This window comes from Eriocheir sinensis, chromosome 8, assembly GCF_024679095.1.
Source record: "Eriocheir sinensis breed Jianghai 21 chromosome 8, ASM2467909v1, whole genome shotgun sequence".
Taxonomy (NCBI): Eukaryota; Metazoa; Arthropoda; class Malacostraca; order Decapoda; family Varunidae; genus Eriocheir; species Eriocheir sinensis.
In genome coordinates, this window is record NC_066516.1 from 22,503,016 (window position 1) to 22,524,268 (window position 21,253).

The 21,253-nt window shown below is 48.6% G+C and overlaps 1 protein-coding gene across 1 annotated transcript in view; it reads left to right on the top strand.

The window, feature by feature from the left end:
- Positions 1-14,521: 14,521 nt before the first annotated feature.
- The window catches only part of LOC126995354 (neuropilin and tolloid-like protein 1), a 112,128-nt gene continuing 105,396 nt past the window's right edge, over positions 14,522-21,253 (top strand). The window contains exon 1 of the mRNA XM_050854832.1: positions 14,522-14,750. Coding sequence (XP_050710789.1) covers positions 14,522-14,750 — 229 coding nt within the window. The remainder of the gene's footprint in view (positions 14,751-21,253) is intronic.

A 21,253-nucleotide genomic window follows, 5' to 3' on the forward strand; every position in this document is an offset into this window, starting at 1 on the left:
CTTTAAGCCGTTTAGCACCTCAGCCTTACCTGGGAAAGAGTTAGAGTGCCGCCCAGGTGATCGATGCCTTCACTTGAGCAGCGCCGCGCCTCACATGCAGGTGGACGTACATAGCTTCCCACATTCCCCCCCCCCCTCCTCTCCCGTCCTCCGCAGGTGTGCAGGGCAAGGGGGTAGGAAGGGTAGGGAGGCGTATAGGAGGAAAGGGAGTGAGGAAGTATTCGAAAAAGTTGAGTTTGAAGTTTTGGATTCTTTTTATCTAGACAAGGCTCACTTTTGTTTAACTTTGCTTCCTCTTGCTCTTCATATTTATGCATGGCTGTGTGTCTGTCTCTCTGTATCTGTGTGTGTGTGTGTGTGTGTGTGTGTGTGTGTGTGTGTGTGTGTGTGTGTGTGTGTGTGTGTGTGTGTTTATTTTTTAGTCGTGCTGTCTGTGTGTATGTCTCTTTGCTTAGGGTTTTCTGTCCTTTTGTAATTATATGTGTGGATATACAATCTGAGTCTGTCTGTCTGTCTGTCCGTCTGTCCGTGTCTCTATCTATAACACACACACACACACACACACACACACACACCTGGGGCATTGGGTCGTCCTTATCTGCCCGCCGCGCCGCCCCCAAATCCCTTATCGGCCCGAGAGCGTGTCCGGCCCACTGATTATTCGGCCCCTGAGTGTGTGCGTGTGCGTGAGCGTGAGAGAGAGAGAGAGAGTTGTGTTTGTATATGCAACGGAAATGTGTTTTGTATGTTTGTATTTTCCGGCGTGAAAGTTTTTGGTACGTCAATAGTTGAATGTGTGTGTGTGTGTGTCGTGCTGTGTTTGTTTGTTTGTTGTTTGTTTGGTTGGTGGTGAAGAGAAGGAGGAAGTGGAGGAGGAGGAGGAGGAAGTGGAGGAGGAGGAGGAGGAGGAGGAGGAGGAGGAGGAGGAGGAGGAAGTGACTCGTCGCAGGGTTATGTATGTGTCTGCTGTCTGCTTGCCTGTCTGTCTGTCTGTATCTGTCTGTCTGTGTCTGCAAGTGTTCGTTCTGTCTTCCTTTCTTTACTCCTTTCTTCATGTCTTCCTGTTTCCATGATTTTTCCTCTCTGTCTTCTTATCCATTTTCTTCCTCCTAATCTCCTTCTCTTCATCTCTTTTTATTCTTTATTTCTCCCTGTCTATATGTCTTCTCCCTGTCTTGTTTCTTTTGGTCTCCCTTTCTTCCTTTCTCCCTCTGTATGTCTTCTCCCTCTGTCTTGGCTCTCCTGGTCTCCCTGTCTTCCTTTCTTTCTCCCTGTCTGTATGTCTTCTCCCTGTCTTGTTTCTCTTGGTCTCCCTTTCTTCCTTTCTCCCTCTATATCTTCTCCCTCTGTCTTGCCTCTCCTGGTCTCGCTGTCTTCCTTTCTTTCTCCCTGTCTGTATGTCTTCTCCCTCTGTCTTGTTTCTCTTGGTCTCCCTTTCTTCCTCTCTCCCTCTCTATATCTTCTCCCTTTCTGCCTTGTTTCTCCTGGCCGTCTTCCTTTCTTTCTCCCTGTCTGTATGTCTTCTCCCTCTGTCTTGTTTCTCTTGGTCTCCCTTTCTTCCTCTCTCCCTCTCTATATCTTCTCCCTTTCTGCCTTGTTTCTCCTGGCCTCCCTGTCTTCCTTTCTTTCTCCCTGTCTGTATGTCTTCTCCCTCTGTCTTGTTTCTCTTGGTCTCCCTTTCTTCATTTCTCCCTCTATATCTTCTCCCTCTGTCTTGCCTCTCCTGGTCTCCCTGTCTTCCTTTCTTTCTCCCTGTCTGTATGTCTTCTCCCTCTGTCTTGTTTCTCTTGGTCTCCCTTTCTTCCTTTCTCCCTCTATATCTTCTCCCTCTGTCTTGCCTCTCCTGGTCTCCCTGTCTTCCTTTCTTTCTCCCTGTCTGTATGTCTTCTCCCTCTGTCTTGTTTCTCTTGGTCTCCCTTTCTTCCTTTCTCCCTCTATATCTTCTCCCTTTCTGCCGTGTTTCTCCTGGTCTCCCTGTCTTTCTTTCTTTCTCCCTGTCTGTATGTCTTCTCCCTCTGTCTTGTTTCTCTTGGTCTCCCTTTCTTCCTTTCTCCCTCTCTACATCTTCTCCTTTTCTGCCGTGTTTCTCCTGGCCTCCTGCTCTCCTGTCCATCAGCCTCTCTTCTCTTTCTGGGTCATTGATCATGCCTGCCACCCTGTTGTCTCTTCCCTCTATATCCCAAACAAGCTCTCACTGCTCCACTTCCTTCCACTCACCTGTTCCATTTTCTTCCACTTTCCTCTTCCACCTCCTTCCACTTACCAGTTCCACCTCTTCTCTTTTCACTTTCTTTTTCACCTCTTTCCACTTATCTCTGCTTCACCTCCTTCCACTTCCCTGTTCCACTCTTATCTTTCCACTTACTTTTTTCACCTCTTTACACTTACCTCTATTTCTTCTCGTCCACCTACCTGTTCCACCTCTTTCCACTTGATGTTCGCCCATCGGCAGACAATTATGCAGGTGACTGATTCTCCGTCCTTCCTATGTAGGTTTTTTTTTAATCATATGGAAGGTTGATCTGTTATTTTGCTAGTGTGTGCTACTAGTTAGGTGTGTGGATAGAAGTGTTTTTTGTGTGTGTGTGTTTGTGTATGTGTGGGTGTGTGTGGGGGGGGGGTGAGGGTATGTGTGTATTTTTTTTTCGGGTGCTTTCATTCTACCACCACCATCACCGCCCCTTCCCTCCTCCCTCCCTCCCTCCCCCCCCCACCACCACCATCACCGCCCCTTCCCTCCTCCCTCCCTCCCTCCCTCCCCCCCCCCCCCACCCCACCACCACCACCGGCCACGCGTTGAGGCTGGTCATCCACGTCGGCGGGGGTGGTCGTGGTCATTTGTCTCCCTCGTCCGTGAAGCGCCGTGTGTGTGTGTGTGTGTGTGTGTGTGTGTGTGTGTGTGTGTGTGTGTGTGTGTGTGTGTGCAGCCGCTTAATGAGTATGCAAATAGTGTGTCACGCGCAGGTAATCGCGGCGGTGAGCGTGGGATTAACTCGCTCGGAATCCCACTCGTTTTTGGTGCTTTGTGGAGTGTTTAGAGGCCGCCGCCCCTCCCCTCCCTCACCTCCCCGCCCTCTGTCATCAGCGTGGCCACATGATGCACGCGCCCTCGCCCCGCCAGGCCGTTCAGGGGGGCATGCAGCGCGCGGCACGGCAGAGCTCTTGATAAGCGGGAATTTACCTGAACAAAAGAGCCGTGATAGAGGGCTGCTGAATCTAGTGAAAAGATTTAATGTTATGTAAGATGAAAAGGAGGAATAAAATGAGAGAAAGACCCAGTAGATATAGAGCAGAGAGTGAAGTAATGAGGCAGGTCTTGGACCGGTGGTGCCTTGAAGCCGATCGGCAGAGGGCGATGGGGAGGCATTTGGGCCGCTGATAAACACCGCCTGAGGGAGCCATTACCGCGGCCCCGAATGGATTCACCGGGGAAACACTCCTCGGCGGCTCAGTAATATAAATTGTGCAAAAAACGCGTGCCATAACTTACAGGAGGTGAACGGGAGGAGGCAGCGCGGGCCGTGCCAAGACGCCGCCACCGGAGATGAACTGTTGTAGGGGAGCAGCGGGGCACGGCGGGGCTCTGCGCGCCCGCCGAGCTGCCAAAGTTTACCGCCGCGGCTGATGACCCCCACTTGGCGCGACGCTTCTTGTGTGTGAACGGCGGTCCGCGGGGCGTGTGACGCTGCTCGCCGTCGACAGCGGCAAGGCTGAACGAGTTACGCGCGCGCGTGTGTGTATGTGTGTGTGTGTGTGTGTGTGTGTGTGTGTGTGTGTGTGTGTGTGTGTGTGTCGGAAAGGGTGGGAATGGTGCGTATCATATAGCCCAGAGTTCTTCAAAGTCTTGGATAACGATAGACTGACTTCACTGGACCGCTTCTTCTTCACAAATAGGAAATAATGCCCCAGATGGCGGGCCAGGCGCTGGGGGTGGGGGGGTAGAGGAGATGAGGGAAGGAAGGGCATCTCATTACTGCTAAGAGGCTCCAAAATGAACTGTGACCCTCAAAGTCAACGCTAAAAACAAAAACACGAGTCACTTAAAAGAAACTTTGCTAAATCCTAACAAGTTGCATTCACACGGAGGCATAAAGGGCGCCGCGCCCTTTCTAGAGAATGCAAGTTTAACTGTTTGAGTCTTTCCTCGTATGACAAGTTTCTCAACCCCTGAATCATCTTAGTCATCCTCCTCTGCACCGATTCTAACATTTTGATATCCATTCTATAGTAAGGTGACCAGAACTGAACCGCATAGTCAAGATGAGGTCTAACTAATGCTAAATATAGTTTGAGGAAGACTTCGGCGCTTCTGTTGCTTACGCTCCTTGAAATAAATCCCAGTACCCTATTTGCTCGATTTCTAGCTTGAATGCATTGTGCACTTGGACGGAGATGAGAGCTCCCTAAGACCTCTAAATCTCTTTCGCACCCAGACCTGCTTATGAGAGTGTCATTTAAGCAATAGTTATGAGAGGGGTTGTTCCTACCTACACTCAGAATACTGCACTTCCCTACATTGAACTCCATCTGCCATTTATCCGCCCAGTCATAGAATTTGTTTAGTTCACCTTGGAGAATACTAGCGTCCTGATCCGACTCAATTACTTTACCAATCTTGGTATCATCTGCAAACTTACTGACATCACTACTAATTCCTGTATCTAAGTCATTGATATAAATAATAAAGAAAAGTGGACTTAATACCGAACCTTGTGGGACCCCACTCGTAACTCATCCCCAGTCAGATCTTTTACCATTGATTTGCACTCTTTGCTTCCTATTGTTAAGCCACGCCTTGACCCAGTTCAAAACTTTACCTTCTACTCCGTGAGCCTGTAATTTAAGAACAGTCGTTGGTGAGGAACTTTGTCAAACGCTTTACTAAAATCAAGATAGATTACATCATAATTTTCATCTCTGTCTACCGCCTCAAATACTTTATTGTAGAAGGACAAGAGATTGGTGAGGCATGACCTACCTTTCGTGAACCCATGCTGCGAGTCGTGAATTAAGCTATGTTTCTCTAGATGCTCCCTTAGTAGTAGTGGTAGTAGTAGTAGTAGTAGTAGTAGTAGTAGTAGTAGTGGTAGTTAGACATCTTCATCGGGGGTCCATCGTCACACACAATAACCAAATCATTAAAATAATCACTCATACATTTCGTACCTCAAGGGTTGACACGCGACCCTACCAGCGACGCCTCCGACAGCAGCCATGTGTAGGAGGAGGAGGAGGAGGAGGAGGAGAGAAGGGAGAAGAAAAGAGAAGAGTAGGAGAAGAAGGATATGAAAGAAAGTAACAAGGATAGAAATAAAGAAAAAAAACTAAAAGGAAAAAAATAGAAGAGGAAAAGAAGGAAGAGGAAAAGGAGGAGGATGTTATGATGGCGGCGGCGGTGGTGGCGTATTTGAGGTGGTCTTTTTTTTGCCGTTTTTATGAGAGGAGGAGGAGGAGGAGGAGGAGGAGGTGGCGGGAAAAGATGAGTCACAGGTGAGGGAGGTAAGGTGGGAGGCGACAGGTGAAAGGCGTCTGTTTACAGTGACATAATTAGGGGAAAGGTTCTAGGTGTGGCTTGCAGGGAGGGAGGAACAGAGGCAGGCCGAGGTGTGGCATGGGAGGAAGGGAGCAAGGGAGGGAGGGACAGAGGGCAGGCGGCGCTCATATGTAGGAGGTGCGGGATACAGAAGACCCAATTACCTAGACCAATATCAATGTCTGTAGTCTGACATCAACATCAAGTCCATTTGGGTACGGTACATACCTCTCCCTAACACATCACTCTCCCTTATGTGTCATCTGCGTACTGTTTAAAATCATGTATCAATTATTCTGGATACATTAGATTAGATTTGGCTTAAGGAGGTGCCAAGCGACGGGCGGAAATGGCGATAGCTACACACAGAGAAAGGGAGTTACAAAAGAGACGGAAAGACGTGTTGAAAGTGGAGTGAGTGGCTACCTTGAATGACTTTTATTGGGTGAATCTCCACTCTGCTCCACCACACCCGCAGACGAAAGACAACCAAGCGGAAGAGAGAAATAATGACAGAAGGACGTGGTGTGAATGGTTATCTTGAATGTCTTCTGTTTTAGCTGAACCTTTTTTTACACTTCAACAGACCTGCGGATGAAAGACAACCTAAACGAGAGAGAGAGAGAGAGAGAGAGAGAGAGAGTAAAATTAAGGTGTTTACATTCAGGGTAGGTTGGGGTGCAAGGTGAGGAGGGTAGGGCAGATGGCTCTAGCTGAAGGCTTCTGTAACGGCTGAAACTCCATTAAAATTTACGAGCCCCGCAGATACCAGACTATGTCCGCATGACAGGTGGAGTGAGGTGTGGGTGCAGTAAGGTGACAGGGTACTGGTGCGTGCATAGTACCGCCGGTAAAACGAGGATCAAGCTTCCACCTGTGCCCCTGAAAGTACACCTCACCCATCGGGAGTATTAGGGGAGATTCTGGGGCTGCCCTGTGTAGGCCACTCGGCCTCTTCCAGTCTCCCTGTGTTTCTATGTTCTTATGTTCTTATGTAATGAAGCCATTTTCCCGCACAACTTAGGTTACCAGTAGTGTAAGTTAAGGGTAGTAATTTCCTCTTATTTCTTTCTTTACTGTAAAATTTCCATGTCCCTTTCTTCCTTAAAGGTACATGGTGTTCTGTTCTAACTATTTCCTGCCGGCACGTTGCCGGAGGGAGAGGTGGGTGGGGAGGAGCCTTCATCTATTCTGTCCTGTCCTACCACACGTAGATTACTAGTAATAGCGGTAGTAAACAGACACCCTCGCCATAGACCGATAGGTCTTCTGGTGTCTGTTCTTCCTATGTATAATGGTGTGTTTTCAGGCTTGTTTGTTTGAAGGAAAAGGTCACTGATGCTTTGAGTATAAACAGGAAAGATGTTTTAATGACCTTCACATTAGCCACTGTCGTTAGGAAGTAAGTTCCCTGCAAACAATTACCCTCGTGTGTGTGTGTGTGTGTGTGTGTGTGTGTGTGTGTGTGTGTGTGTGTGTGTGTGTGTGTGTGTGTGTGTGTGTGTGTGTGTGTGTGTGTGTGTGTGTGTGTGTGTGTGTGTGTGTGTGTGTGTGTGTGTGTGTGTGTCCGGTTATTTCCAGCATGCCAACCAATTTAGGACGTCATAATTGCACCCACTCTGCATAGGTGGCTTCCTGCAGGCTATGAGGGAGGGAAGGCCAGAGTGGTGGTGGTGGTGGTGGTGGCGATCTAGTGAACGTTCCCATACTGAAGAAAACGTTTGCAGGGAGACATTTGAGTGGCCTCTCGCACCCCGGCGTTGACGAGCTGCAGCAGAGAGGGGAATGGTGTGGGGTGGGAGGGGTCGGGGTTATTGGTCAGTCAGGGAGAAGAGAAGGAGGAGGAGGAAGAGGAGGGACAAGGAGAAAAAAGTAAGAGAGGAGAAGAGAAAAGAAGAGAAGAACAGAGCAAAGGAGAGAAGTGAAAAGAGAGGAGAGGAAAGGAGAAGAACAGAGAAGAGAAGAGGAGGGAGAAGAGGAGGAGGGGCAAGGAGAAAAGAGTAAGAGAGGAGAAGAGAAGAGAAAAGAAGAGAAGAACAGAGCAGAGGAGAGAAGAGAAAAGAGAGGACAGGAAAGGAGAAGAACAGACAAGAGAAGAGGAGGACGAGGAGGAGGAGGACGAGGAGAAAGGAGTAAGAGAGGAGAAGAGGAGAGAAGAGAAGAACAGGGCAGAGGAGAGAAGAAGAAAAGAAAATAACATAAAAAGGAAGAGAAGAGAAGAGAGAGGAGAGGAAAGGAGGGCAGAGAAGAGAAGAGAAGAGAAGAGTGTTGGTGATCTTTGGAAGGCCTGGTGGAGGGTGAAGCAGGGCAGCGCGGGGCGGGGCGGGGCGGGCTGATCAGGGTGAGGCTTCCGCGGCCCTAATGAGATATGCTGCAGCCTCAAGAGCTTCCGCAGCCTTTGTGAGTAGCAAGTTCGCGGCCGTGAGGTTTTAATGGTTCACACGGGCGCGCGTCAATGGAGGCTGCTGCTGCTGATGATGATGGTGATGGCGATGGTGATAGCGCCGCGGAGATCCACTTACTCACCACCTGTCTCTCTGTCTGTCTGTCATCTTCATCTATTATTATATCTACGCTTTATTTGAAACTTCGAGTCGTGGTTCCGTAGTTTTTCACCTGTTTATTTATTTTCCTTTTATCTAGTTTTTTGCCCATCTTAGTAATTGTCGTCCCTTCCTTTCCCTTCTCTTTTTTTCTTTCTCGCGTTTTTCTCTTTTTTTCCCTCCCATTCCTTTTCTTCTCTTCCCTTTCCCCTCCCCTTCCCTTCCCTTCCCCGTCCCTTTCCTTCCTTCCCTTCCCTTCCCTTCCCTTCCTTTCCTTTCCTTCCCTTTCCTTCCTTTCTTTTCCTTCCCTTCCCTTCCCTTCCTTTCTTTTCCTTCCCTTCCCTTCCCTCCCTTTCCTTAATTCTCTGCCCATATCCTTAAACAAAGCTAAAACTATCCAGTCTATCAATAGTTTCTTCCCCTCAAACGCTATCCAGGTTATGCCGTGCCCTTTAACGTACAATTATTCAATATGTTTCCTTTAGCCGCTTCGTGAGATGCAAAATCGATCCTCCCCAGCTTTGCCTAGTCCGAGATCAACTTTTTTCAACTTTCCCAATCCATTAAGCATGTCTTGTTATGTCAGATGCGCTCCAGCCCTTCCCTTGTCTGACCTTCTTTACCTCTAGTCTGTGCTTCCTTACCTTGCTCTATCCTACCCACGTGGTGTTTCGTACCTTTCACAACCTAACCAAACTTTTTTCAACTTTTCCAGTCCATTAAGCATGTCTCGTTATGTCAGATGCGCTCCAGCCCTTCCCTAGTCTGACCTTCTTTACCTCTAGTCTGTGCTTCCTGACCTTGCTCTATCCTGCCTATGTGGTGTTTCGTACCTTCCAAAACCTAACCAAACTTAATCTTATCTTATTTTACTTCCTTCACCTTAACCTTAAAATATATTAATTCTTTTCCTTTCGTTTCGTTTCCATTCCCTTCACCTCCCTTCCTTTCCCTTCCTTTCCCTTCCTTTCCCTTCTCTACTCCCCCCATATCGTTCCTTCCGTTCCCTTCTCTTTTTTTTCTTTCTCGCGTTTTTCTCTTCTTTTCCCCTCCCATTCCTTTACCTTCTCTTCCCCTTCCCTTCTCCTTCCCTTTCCTTCCTTTCTTTTCCTTTCCTTCCTTTCCCTTCCCTTTCTTTTTCTTTACATTACTTTGATTTACTTCCCTTCCCTTCCCTTCCCTTTCCTTTCCTTTCCTTCTTTTCTATTCCCTTTTTTTTCTCTTTTTTCTCTCTCTTCCACTCCATTTTCTTTTCTTTCCTTCCCTTTCTTTCATTTTCTTTCCGTTCCTTTCCTTTTCTTTCTTTTCCTTCCCTTCCGTTCCCTCTTCTTCTCTTCCCCTCTCATACCATCCATTCCCTTTCCTTCCCTTCCATTCCACTTAATTATCTTTCCTTTCCTTCCTTTCCCCTCCTTTCCATTTCTTTTCCTTCCCTTCCCTTCCCTTCCCTTCTCTTTCTCTTCTCTTCCTTTCCCTTTCCTTTCCTTTCCTCTCCTGTCCCTCCCTTCCCTTTCCTTCCCTTCCCTTCTCTTCCCTTCCCTTCCTTTTCCTTTCCTTTCCTTTCCTTTCCTTTCCTCTTCTCTCCTTCCCTCCCTTTCCTTCCCTTCCTTTCCCTTCCCTTTCCTTTTACTTCTCTTTTCTTCCCCTTCCTTCCCTTGCCTTACTTTTCTCCGCTCTCTTCAAATTTCCTAATGCTCGCTCTTTCAACAACGTCATTTTCTCCTTTTTTTAATCTTTTCATTCATTTACGTGCCCATTTTTTAGCGGCTCTCATCCGACCGCTCCACCGCCCTTTTTATCGTTCTTTATTTCATTGTTATCATTTACAATATCTCTGGCAGTAATGTCTGGGTGTTTAGTGGTGGTAGTAGTAGTAGTAGTAGTAGTAGTAGTGGAAATGGTAGTGTAGTCGTATAGTCGAAATAGGTATACAGTTAAGTAAGGCGAATTAAAGCAAAGTAAAATATAGCTTATGAATTGCTAAAGAGATTAAAGAAGATGACGCTGATGAGGCTCTGGTAGAAATGTAAAAGCGGAATAAAACTCCCAGCAATGGTTTTAAGTTGGGTAAATCATGAGTCTGTGAAAACGTAGGCAAGAATTGTTTTACCGAGTGTCGGATGAGTGGAACAGATTTGGCAGTCATGTGGTGAGCGCCAACACGATAGACACCTACAGAAACAAGCTACATAAATTCACGGATAGGGGTGGTTGGTTGGGTTAGGCTGACAAGTGTGGAGACTGACGCCTTTTGCTGACTCCTCTGTATCCTATTCTTATGTAATGACGATAATGTTCCTGTTGTTGTTGTTGTTGTTGTTGTTGTTGTTGTTGTTGTTGTTGTTGTTGTGGCTTTTTCATCCCAGGAAGCTGAACTAAGAATATTTTGGGGTCTAGCCTATAGCGTCGGTAAGCTTTCTTGCAGGGCCTCATGGACGACCCCAGCCCGTTAGTTGCGCGGTCGAATTGAATTTATAGTGGCTGCCGTCATGTATGGCTTTTGCTTGGCCCGTGCTGCCCCCCGGTGCTCCACTTAAAGTCCTCCTCCTCCTCCTCCTCCTCCTCTTTATCATCATCATCACCATCTTCTCATTCATCTTCTTCCCCTTTATCTCCCTCATTATTTATTCAACCTCTTTACTTACTTAATATACCCCTCCTCCTTAACCCGGTAGCTGCGGGGTCATGTTTCTTAGGTTAGGTTAGGTTAGGTTAGGTTAAAGGCCCCTCTTAAGTAAAATAATGAGAAAGAATCATCACTCACGCAAACCATTTCATAATATATATCAACGCATATGTGATCAGTTTATGCATCATCTATATTATGAGGTTTATATCATTGCAGAAATTTGGCCCATCGCTGGTACACGGTAAAGCCACAAATTTGGCCCGTCGCTGCTACCGGGTTAAACCGAGTCGCTGAAGTTAGGGTTGTTTGAAGGTCTGGGCAGCATGTGTTTTCCGTTCCACCACTCGGCGATGGTTTAAAACTGTCGGCGTCCTTCAGTGGGACTCGAATTAACCTAGGTCCTCGGGCTAATCATGCGCGTACACTGACCTCACCACCTGACTGAATGGGTCCGCCTCCTCGAAACAAAACACCTCTTTGGGTTCTTTTTAGGAGCAGTGAGTAGAGGGCTTTTTTTTTATTATTGTTGCCCTTTTTTTGTGCCCTTGAGCTGTCTCCTTTGTTGTAAAAAAAAAAAATACACAGCTCCCGTAAAGACGTAAAGAGTGTTAAGTCGGTGTAGGAGGTGTCTTGATACTTTTCTTTTGTAGTTGTCGTCGTCGTGGTAATGGTCGTGGTGGTGGTAGTGGTGGTGGCGGTGGTGGTGTTTGTGGGCGGCGGGCTCGAGGCGGTGTCCGTGGGTTGCCTCCGTTGCTCCTGTTCCTCGCGCTGCGGAGAATGTGGCTTAATTAAAGGGTTTTTCGAGGCTGTGCCGGCGAGGAGCTTTCACCCTTCAAGTTATGCCGGTCATCTGCAGTTACGACGGGCCGTTTGAATCTAATAAGTTCCTCTGCCTCCTCTTTCTATTCTTTCATTTTGTCTTTTTTTCTTTGTATTTTTTTCTTCATTCTTTCTCCTTCTTTTTCCTATTTACTTTTTCTTCTGTTTTACTTTTACTTTTTCTTTCGTTTTTTTCTTTTATTCTTCCCATTCTCTTCTATTTTTTGTTTGTTTCATCTCTTCGTTAGTGTTTGCTTTAATTTGTTTTTCTTTTGTTCATTTCTTCTTTGTTTCGTTCTTCTCTTTCTCTATTTATTTTTTGTTTGTTTTTTATCTAATTTTTTTCCATCTTTCTCTCATTCCTTATTTGTTTTTATTTTCTATAGTTTCATTTCTCTCTCCCTTACTTCTATTCTACCTCTCTGTTCAATCTTTATTTCTTCCCCTCCTTTCCTTTTTCTTCTTTTTTGATTTGCCCAGTTCGTATTTCTCTCACATTGTTCTCTCCCTTTGTTTCTCTTTTCTTTCTTTCATTTACTTTTCTCTTCTGCGAGCTGCATCTTTCTTTCTCATTGTTTGTGTGTGTCTGTGTGTGTGTGTGTTTGTTTACTTCCTCCAGTGTTTGCCAGCCTACTTACAGCCTTGCCATCCATCGTTTGTCTAGTATTGTTTACGTTGATAAGGAGCGGGTAGGGTGTATCTCCTCACCTGCCCCTCCCCCCTTCCCCCACACACACACTTCGGTTCTGAGTACAGTGCATCCCCATCCCGCCCTTCTCCGTGCAACCCCGCCTCGCCTGTAATACTTTCTCCCCCCCCCCCCCCCCCAGCCTTATTCCGCCCCGCATATTCTCACTCTTCGTCGTCCCCAGTACAAGGTTCTCTCCACTTCCCTCTTCGCCTCGCACCGCCCCGACTGACTGTTTGTGGTCAAGAAAATATCTATCTATCTATCTATCTATCTAGCTATCTACTTTCTTGCCCCGTCCCAGCCTCATTCCGCCCCGTATATTCTCACTTTCCTCGTCGCCCTGAGAACTCTCCCCCCCCTCCCCCCCTCCATCCCTGCTCCGTCCTGCCCCGCCCCGTGATCCCATACCGTCCCCAAAATTCCACTCCTTTCCCCTCCTCCTCCTCCTCATGCCCCGCCCCATGCAAGCCCCGCCCCGACTATATTACTTTTTCGCCCCGTCCCAGGGCTGCTTACTCTCATTCAGCCCTTCATCCCAGTACACATTTCCCCCATACCTCCGCTTCGCCCCAATCCGCCCAGTTCAAGCCCCGCCCCGACTATATTACTCTCGCCCCGTCCCAGTCACGCTTATGCTCACTCTGCTTTTCGCCCCAAGTACACCACCGTACCCACCCCTGCTCCGCCCCACCTCTCCCCGTGCTCCCTAATCGCCCCAAGCATTCCACCCCTTTGCCTCCTCCCCCTCACGCCCACCTCCCGTCCCGCCTCGTCTCGCCTCGACGCACCTGCTTATTTACGTTTTCCCGGAGACAAATTATCCGCGCGCCTGATTTGCTGAGATATATTCCCGGCGTGTAATTCAATGCTTCACGGCCTCCGAGGCGGGCCGGCGGCAGCGTGCGTGGGTCGGCGGAAGGAATGGAATCGCTTTCTGTTGTGAAAACTTATTTGCTCAACTCGGATGGTGTTTGTTTACCTCCGGCGAGGCGGTGTTTGCCGGCGAGTGGCGTCGTGCCTCCCTCGGTGCCTCCCTCGGTGCTCCGATGATAGTTTTTACCTTCGATCCATCGGATTTTTTTTCCGGGTGCTGCGGAAAACATTTAATTCTATTTTTTTATTTTTTTTATTTCTTGCGATCCTCGTGCACTCCTCTGACATTCAGGACCTGTCACACCTGCTCGGAATATTTCGGAAAACCGACTGATATAAATTGCTTCCAAGTGACTTTTGAATAATTATTTTATTTAAGGAATCGTAACAACTGGGCTTAGGATGTTCTTGTCGAGAAGAACTTCATTAGGTAATTAAAAATGTAGATTTTCTATATACACTTGGTTTGTGTTGCCTTGGTTAATAAGCGGAAGGGGACGTTATGAGGCGGACGCGCTCATCTTGGTCCATCTCATCCAGCAGTGTTTAACATGACCTTCAAGTCTCGATGTATAAGTCTTGTCAGTCATTAGGTACAGTTCATGTATGAGTGACGACTGACGCCAAGCATTCCAACGACCGTGACCACGTAAAACTTCGGGCGACGCTCTGAAGTTTGTGTTCGCTGAGGCGGGATGCCCGGGGCGCTGCGTCGTCACAGCAACACTGAGAAGTCACCTCGTCAAGTCTGAGTATTTCAGAGGAAGACTTCTGATTTGTTGAGTAAGATTTCAGAATTAGCGGGACATCGGTTCTCCTCGTGTGTGTGTGTGTGTATGTGTGTGTGTGTGTGTGTGTGTGTGTGTGTGTGTGTGTGTGTGTGTGTGTGTGTGTGTGTGTGTGTGTGTGTGTGTGTGTGTGTGTGTGTGTGTGTGTGTGTGTGTGTGTGTGTGTGTGTGTGTGTGTGTGTGTGCGATGACTGTGGCACTCAACCATATCTTTGAATAACAAAATATAGGACGCTGCGTTCCCGCGCCTGCTGCGAGACCCGCGCTCGCAAACCACTCAGTTTTCGCTTTCCTGACTCTCTGGGATGCGCCTGCGCTTCCCTTTTGGATGTTGTCTGCTGAATGCTGGGCGAGTCTTGATGAAGTCTCTGACGGTTTCCTGCCGAGTTCCCTCGTCCGCAGAACGGCAGGTCTTAGCGCCTCGCCGGAGGGGGCAGTCGTGCGGCTGCCGGCAGCCTGGGGTGGCGCAGTCGGGCAGTGGAGGTGCTGGTCCTCCACGCAGGTGGGGGTGTTCACGGCCATGGCATCTTGGGCGGCTGAATGGCGCCATATGATTGCGGGTGGGCGCGTCGCGAGGCGGTGTGTCGTCGCCGTCCATGCGCGGGATGCCCCGCCACACCGGCAGATGACAGTGCCACCACAACCATGATTGCGCCTGTACACCACGGGGTTCAGGCGGCAGTCTCCCAGGTGACAGTGGTTGGGCACAGCCCAGCGGCGGCGCCATGGCTCCAGCGGCACGCCATGGGCTGGGTGCTTGTGTTGTGGGGCTGTCTGTGGGGACTCCCTGTCCGGACCTCCTCGTCCGGGAGACCGCCTGTCTCGCGAGCCCAAGTGCAGAGCCACAGAGCCGTGCGAGAGCCCGGCAAGGAAGGCCCTGCCAGGGCTGTGTGTGTGTGTGTGTGTGTGTGTGTGTGTGTGTGTGTGTGTGTGTGTGTGTGTGTGTGTGTGTGTGTGTGTGTGTGTGTGTGGGTGTGTGTGTGTATGTGTGTGTGTGTGTGTGTGTGTGTGTGTGTGTGTGTGTGTGTGTGTGTGTGTGTGTGTGTGTGTGTGTGTGTGTGTGTGTGTGTGTGTTTGTGTGTGTGTGTGTGTGTGTATGTGTGTGTGTGTGTGTGTGTGTGTGTGTGTGTGTGTGTGTGTGTGTGTGTGTGTGTGTGTGTGTGTGTGTGTGTGTGTGTGTGTGTGTGTGTGTGTTTAGTGATCACGTTTCACTTATAAATACGTTCGTTACTTAGTTTGAGCATAAAATCTAGCTTCTTATGGTGTTATGTAAGCACAAGGGTCATCACATTAGCTGGCAGAAAAATGAATAGTTTTCTTGCACCCTTGCCAAGCTTGAGAGGCATTTCCGGAGCAGCGCGATGTTTGGGTTCTGCGCATAGCTTACCGATGATAAAGCAGCTTGAATTATACGCTCTAGTCACAGACCGGCATACGTTTATTTATTGCATATTATTCACGCTCATAATCTTATGCCTGACCGAAACACTGATACCTTGCCGCTTCATGTTATTTTTCATCTGACAGCGAGGCAGGTAATAAAAAGGTGATTTATGAGTCCTAAGAGTTTTGCAGGATCATAACTGTTTTGTTTCAAGACGTTTAGAGCGCTGGCCAGTTTTATGGCGTCTGCACTTTGCCTCAGTCCCTTGCCCCGCCCCGTCCCCTGAGCGGCACCACCGAGGCTCTGCGCCATACCGGACACTCGCCCAAGACCTTAGGGCGGTATTCTCAGACGCTTCCACCTCGCACATTAACTATTTTCAAAGGTCAAAATGGAGATTAATCGGGCTTTCATAAGAATTTTTTCACATTCATGGTACAGAAGAAGAGTTAAACAACCACCAGGGCCATTAAACTACCCCTGAAAATGCCCAAAAAGCCAGCGAAAGCCTTGTAAAATATGTGTAATTGGGCGCCGAAAGGTTTGAGAATACGGGTCTTAGTCACCACCGGCTCAAGGACCACAGCCAGTATTCTCAGACGCTTTCGGCTCCCTCAACATGAATTTCCAAAGGCCACAGAGGAGATTAGTATGGTTTTCATGAGTGTGTTTTTCACGTTCATGGTGCAGAAGGCTTGTCGCACTATCATAAGGATCATAAAACTACCCATGGAAATACCAACACAACCTTTACGAATGCCTTGTATAGGCCAACTGGCCTCTTGCAGACTCCTTACGTTCATATATATATATATATATATATATATATATATATATATATATATATATATATATATATATATATATATATATATATATATATATATATATATATGTGTGTGTGTGTGTGTGTGTGTGTGTGTGTTTCGGGCACTCATCAGTATTTTTTTTTATTGTAGTTGGGATAATGCATAAGGGTTTTCGTTTGTTGACGATGAATACAGCGAAAGAAATAAGGAGACGAAAAATAGCCTAATTCATCACAAGCGGCGCTCGACCGGCGGCCAGGCAACGGGCAGTCATGCGTCGTCGCTGTACACATCCTTAGAAACCGTTCTGTGTTATGCTCATGTCACGTTTTATCTATAATCTGATCACACCATAGCGTTCAGGAGACTTTTCTCTATGAGATTAAATTATTTATTTCAACCTTGGTTCAAAGACTGCTGAGAAAAGCGATGATAAGTAAAACGTGTTATAAACATTTCGGAGCTGTCTTGTGACTTCAACACATTTCTTTTATGTTTTATTTTATCGAGTTTAGATAAATATAACTGACTTGGGCAAATACTGCTGAGTCCAACGGTACCGACTAAAGTGGTCTGTCGTGAATAAGAGACGAGCTATGACGAAGAAAATACAAGTGTGTAGCGTCACGGCGGACATGAATGGCATGTGAGTGAGGGAGGGGTGCAGCCAATCACAGGAGCCGTAACAAACGCTGCCTAGGCGCCAGATGAACAGGCTCCGTGAACAGACTATAGATTTTAGGTCGCTAGTTTTCAGTGTAAGCTGACTATCCTCTTGTAGTCCCCTTGTAGCCTTGTGTACCTTTGTGGACAGCTAGAAAGCAAATATAAGGATGTGAGAAGACGGCCCACGGCCCATCTGTTGAAGGCCCCAACAAAACTGGATTTCAGGGGATGCCAAGTGTAAGTCGATGGTCCTTGTGTAGTCCCCTTAACCCTTGTGTACGCTTGTGGACAGCCAGGTCACAGAGACAAGGGTACCAGGAGGCAGCCATGCACTGACGGACCCAACAAATAGAGGAGAGGCCGCAGGCTGGCGATAGAAAAAGTGGCAGCCGCGACGCGATGGGAAGCACACTCAAGGGCCCTTTAGAGTGAAGTGACAGAAAAAGCACAGCTGCCGCGAGGGTCCGCCTGAGGAACAGTGTGAGGACCCGTCTGTCAGGGGTGACGGAACGCGGCCGACGGGGTGAGAGGTGCGGGCGAGGGGTGACGGCAGGTGACAGGGCGGCAGGTGGCGCGGACAAGTGAGGGGCGTGAGGCAGGTATGGCTGTGAAAAGAGAGTTTGATGGATGGCGGGTGAGGGGGGAGGAAAAGTGGGTGGCAGATGAAAGCGGAGTATGATAGGTGGCATGAGAGGGGTGAGGAGAGGGGGGCGGAGGGCCATGATGAGGGAAAGGAAGGGGTATGGTATGAAGAGTGGGTAGGAAGGGGAAGGGAGGGGGCTGTGGTGAGGGGAAGGGAGGGGGCTGTGGAGAGGGGAAGGGAGGGGAAGAGAGGTATGTCAGGAAGAGGGGGAAGGGGGGAAAATGAAGTGGGGAAAGAAGAGGGAGGAGATACTATTAAAAAGAGAAGGTAGGCGGCCTGAGGGGGTCTTGTGTGTGTGTGTGTGTGTGTGTGTGTGTGTGTGTGTGTGTGTGTGTGTGTGTGTGTGTGTGTGTGTGTGTGTGTGTGTGTGTGTGCTCTTTCTTCATCCAGTAATTTATACCCCATTTTTTTCTCTGTATATCTATGGTGTATTTTTCTCTTTCCATATATTTCTTCCTTTCTTGCACCCATATAGTCAGCGCCCACTTTGTTTTCCTCCCTTCTCCCTTGTCCATCCATCTTTCTTCCACTCTCCTCCTCCTCCTCTTCCTCCTCCTCTTCACTCGTCCCTCACCTCCACACAAACCTCCTTTTCTCTCTTCCCTTCGCGTCGCCATCATAATTTTGCTTTCTTCCCCGAACCAAAATAAGATTGTTGTCAGTTAGTACAGTCTGTGTGTGTGTGTGTGTGTGTGTGTGTGTGTGTGTGTTTCATAAAAAAGGCTACCGTAGAACTGAAGTCACCTCATAAAGACACAATAAATAAAACTTGGCATCTCGTTATGTCACGCGTATATACTTTCTCTCTCTCTCTCTCTCTCTCTCTCTCTCTCTCTCTCTCTCTCTCTCTCTCTCTCTCTCTCTCTCTCTCTCTCTCTCTCTCTCTCTCTCTCTCTCTCTCTCTCTCTCTCTCTCTCTCTCTCTCTCTCTCACCCACAACTCCTCTTTCCCTCCACATATTTTTTCCCTCACTATTTTACAAAGACAAAGAAAACGGAGAGTGGTTACTGACTCTCCCTCAAGCGCTGACTCAAGAAAATTTGCATGGCGCTGCTGTTGTGACGCCTTTCGTATCCTGAGAGCCCATGCAGATCCGAAGCGAGGAGGAGGAGGAGGAGGAGGAGGAGGAGGAGGTGGAGGTGGTGGGATGGGAGGAGAAGGAAGAGAGGAGGAGAAGCAGGAGATGGTGGAATGAGAAGAGAGGGAAGAGAGAGGATGTGAAGGAGGAGGAGGAGATGGAGGTGGTGGGATGGGATAAGGAAAAAGGAAGACATAGGAGAAGAGGGATGAGGTGGTGTAATGAGAAGAGAAGGAAGAGAGAGGAGGAGGAGGAAGAGGTGGGATGAGAAGAAAAGAAAGAAAGAGGAGGAGGAGGAGGAGGAGGAGGAGGGAGAAGCCACACCGCGCAACCAGACTACGGTAGACCCTCCTCCTTCCCCCTCCATCTAGATTTCTTGTAGTCTCTTAAAGAAAACGGGAGCCAGAACACAGTATTTCAGAGCCACGGGAAGAAAAACGGGACTGCAAACATCAAACAGATTTCAGAGGCTGTTTGGGGCTGTTATCTGGAAGTGGCTGGTGGTGGTGGTGGTGATGGTGGTGGTGTTTGTTATGTTTTGTTTGTTTGTTTGTTTTATCTTGAGGTGGTGGTGGTGGTGGTGGTGTAAAGGGTTAAGAAAGAGGATGTTTTTTTTTCGTTTATTTTTTTTCCTGTTTTTTTTTCTTTTGTACGAGTTTTTTTGGTGTGTGTGTTTGTGTGTTTTATTAATCTCTTTCTCGTCTTCTTTTCCTTTCCGTGTTTCGTGGTGTGATTTCTGTGGTTATCTCTCTCTCTCTCTCTCTCTCTCTCTCTCTCTCTCTCTCTCTCTCTCTCTCTCTCTCTCTCTCTCTCTCTCTCTCTCTCTCTCTCTCTCTCTCTCGGTCACAGGCGGCGGGAACAGCTCAGCTTCCATTAATTTTAGACACGTTCACAATTTCCTGAAGAGAGGGAGGAGGAGGGGCGGGGGGAGGGGAGGAAGAAGATTGGGTGGCCGGAAAGGAGGGTGGGCAAAGTAAAGAGGAGAGAGAGAGAGAGAGGAGAGAGAGAGGAGATCAAGGAGGCGGGAAAAAGAAGAGAAAGAGAGGGCGAGACGAGAGAAAAAGTGTCATGATGTATCTCTTATGTATATACCCTCACAAGACTTTTTTTTATTATCGCACTGAGGTTAAGTATTGTTTGTAGTTTATATTGTGTTTGTTTTGTTTTCGGCTTTTTTGGGTTCACGTGGAAGTGTTTTATCTCTCCTACCTGGGCGGCCAAGGACAGGTGAGTGAGCGAGGGGTTGTGAGCATCCTTGAGTGGGCTCCGGTTAGGTTTGGGGGTGCTCCGGCAATACCACTAAGAGCCACTCGCCGGGTTAGTGCGGCATTCAATCAACAGATGGCGTTGGCGACCCTCGTAAGGCGTCTTTTCCTTTACCTTCCTTTTTGCCAAACATCCCCTTGCTCCTCCTACGCCTCCCCTCCTTTTTCATACAATACCCCTTCCCTCTCCTTCCCTCTCATTCCCTCCCATGCCACTCCTCTTTCCCTTGCTGCCCCTCCTACGCCACCCCTCCTTTTCCACACAATACCCCCTCCTTCTCCTTCCCTCTCATCCCCTCCCATGCCACTCCTCTTTCCTTTATTTTCTCTCCCACGGCACTCTTCCCTTTCCACACAATACTCTATCCGTTCTCAAACCTCCCCTCCCTCTCCCTTCCACTCCATTCCTCCCTCCCTTTCCACACTATCCTCCCCTTCCACTTCGCTCCTTCCTTTCCGCACAGCACTTTCCCCCGTTCTCAACCTTCCGTCACTTCCCTTCCCCTCCCACGCCTCACCCCACGCCACTGCTCCCTCCTTCCCCACACAATACTCCCGCCGTTCTCAACCTTCCGTCACTTCCCTTCCCCTCCTTCGCCTCACCCCCCGCCACTGCTCTCTCCTTCCCCACACAATACTCCCGCCGTTCTCAACCTTCCGTCACTTCCCTTCCCCTCCTTCGCCTCAACCCCCGCCACTGCTCTCTCCTTCCCCACACAATACTCCCGCCGTTCTCAACTTTCCGTCACTTCCCTTCCCCTTCTTCGCCTCAACCCCCGCCACTGCTCTCTCCTTCCCCACACAATACTCCCGCCGTTCTCAACCTTCCGTCACTTCCCTTCCCCTCCTTCGCCTCACCCCCCGCCACTGCTCTCTCCTTCCCCACACAATACTGCCGCCGTTCTCGCGCTGAAAAGAAACACAAGAGCGTGATCATAACATTGGAACCGCTGGAACACTTCGGTCTTTGCCTCTCAGACGCTTACGCGATTTTACAGCCGCCGCGCCATTACAGGATCAAGAAAAATGCGTTGTGTGTGTAATTTTTGCCAGCACCCGACCCCTCCACCCCTCCCATGGTCTTACGGTGTGGTTGGTGTTCTTTGCGTGGGGGAAGCTGTGTTCGCACTGAGCACGCCGCCGCGGAGTAAAGTTGCTTCACTGATTGCACTCGTCGGCTATTCTTACACTTTGGGAACTCTTTCTTTTTATGCCGTCACGCGAGGAAGATGAGAGGCACGTCGATCATCACACGGAGGAATCGAGACTTGCGTGGAGGATGAGGCAAACTTCGTAATCTCTTTTTCTTTTGACGGGAGGATTAATTTTTTTCTCATCTTTTTTCTTTGGAGGCCGTACTGGATCAAGGTCGCGTGCCGTCTGCCGGGAGGAGCCGAGACTGTCGCGTCGCCTCGACTCTGATTGCCTGTCGTTCTGATGGGCGCGTCCCTGACTGTTTCCTGAGAGCCGACTGATTAATGATCCCGAGAGCCACTTCCTTGGGGCGGGGCGGGGAAGGAGGGAGGGAGGGA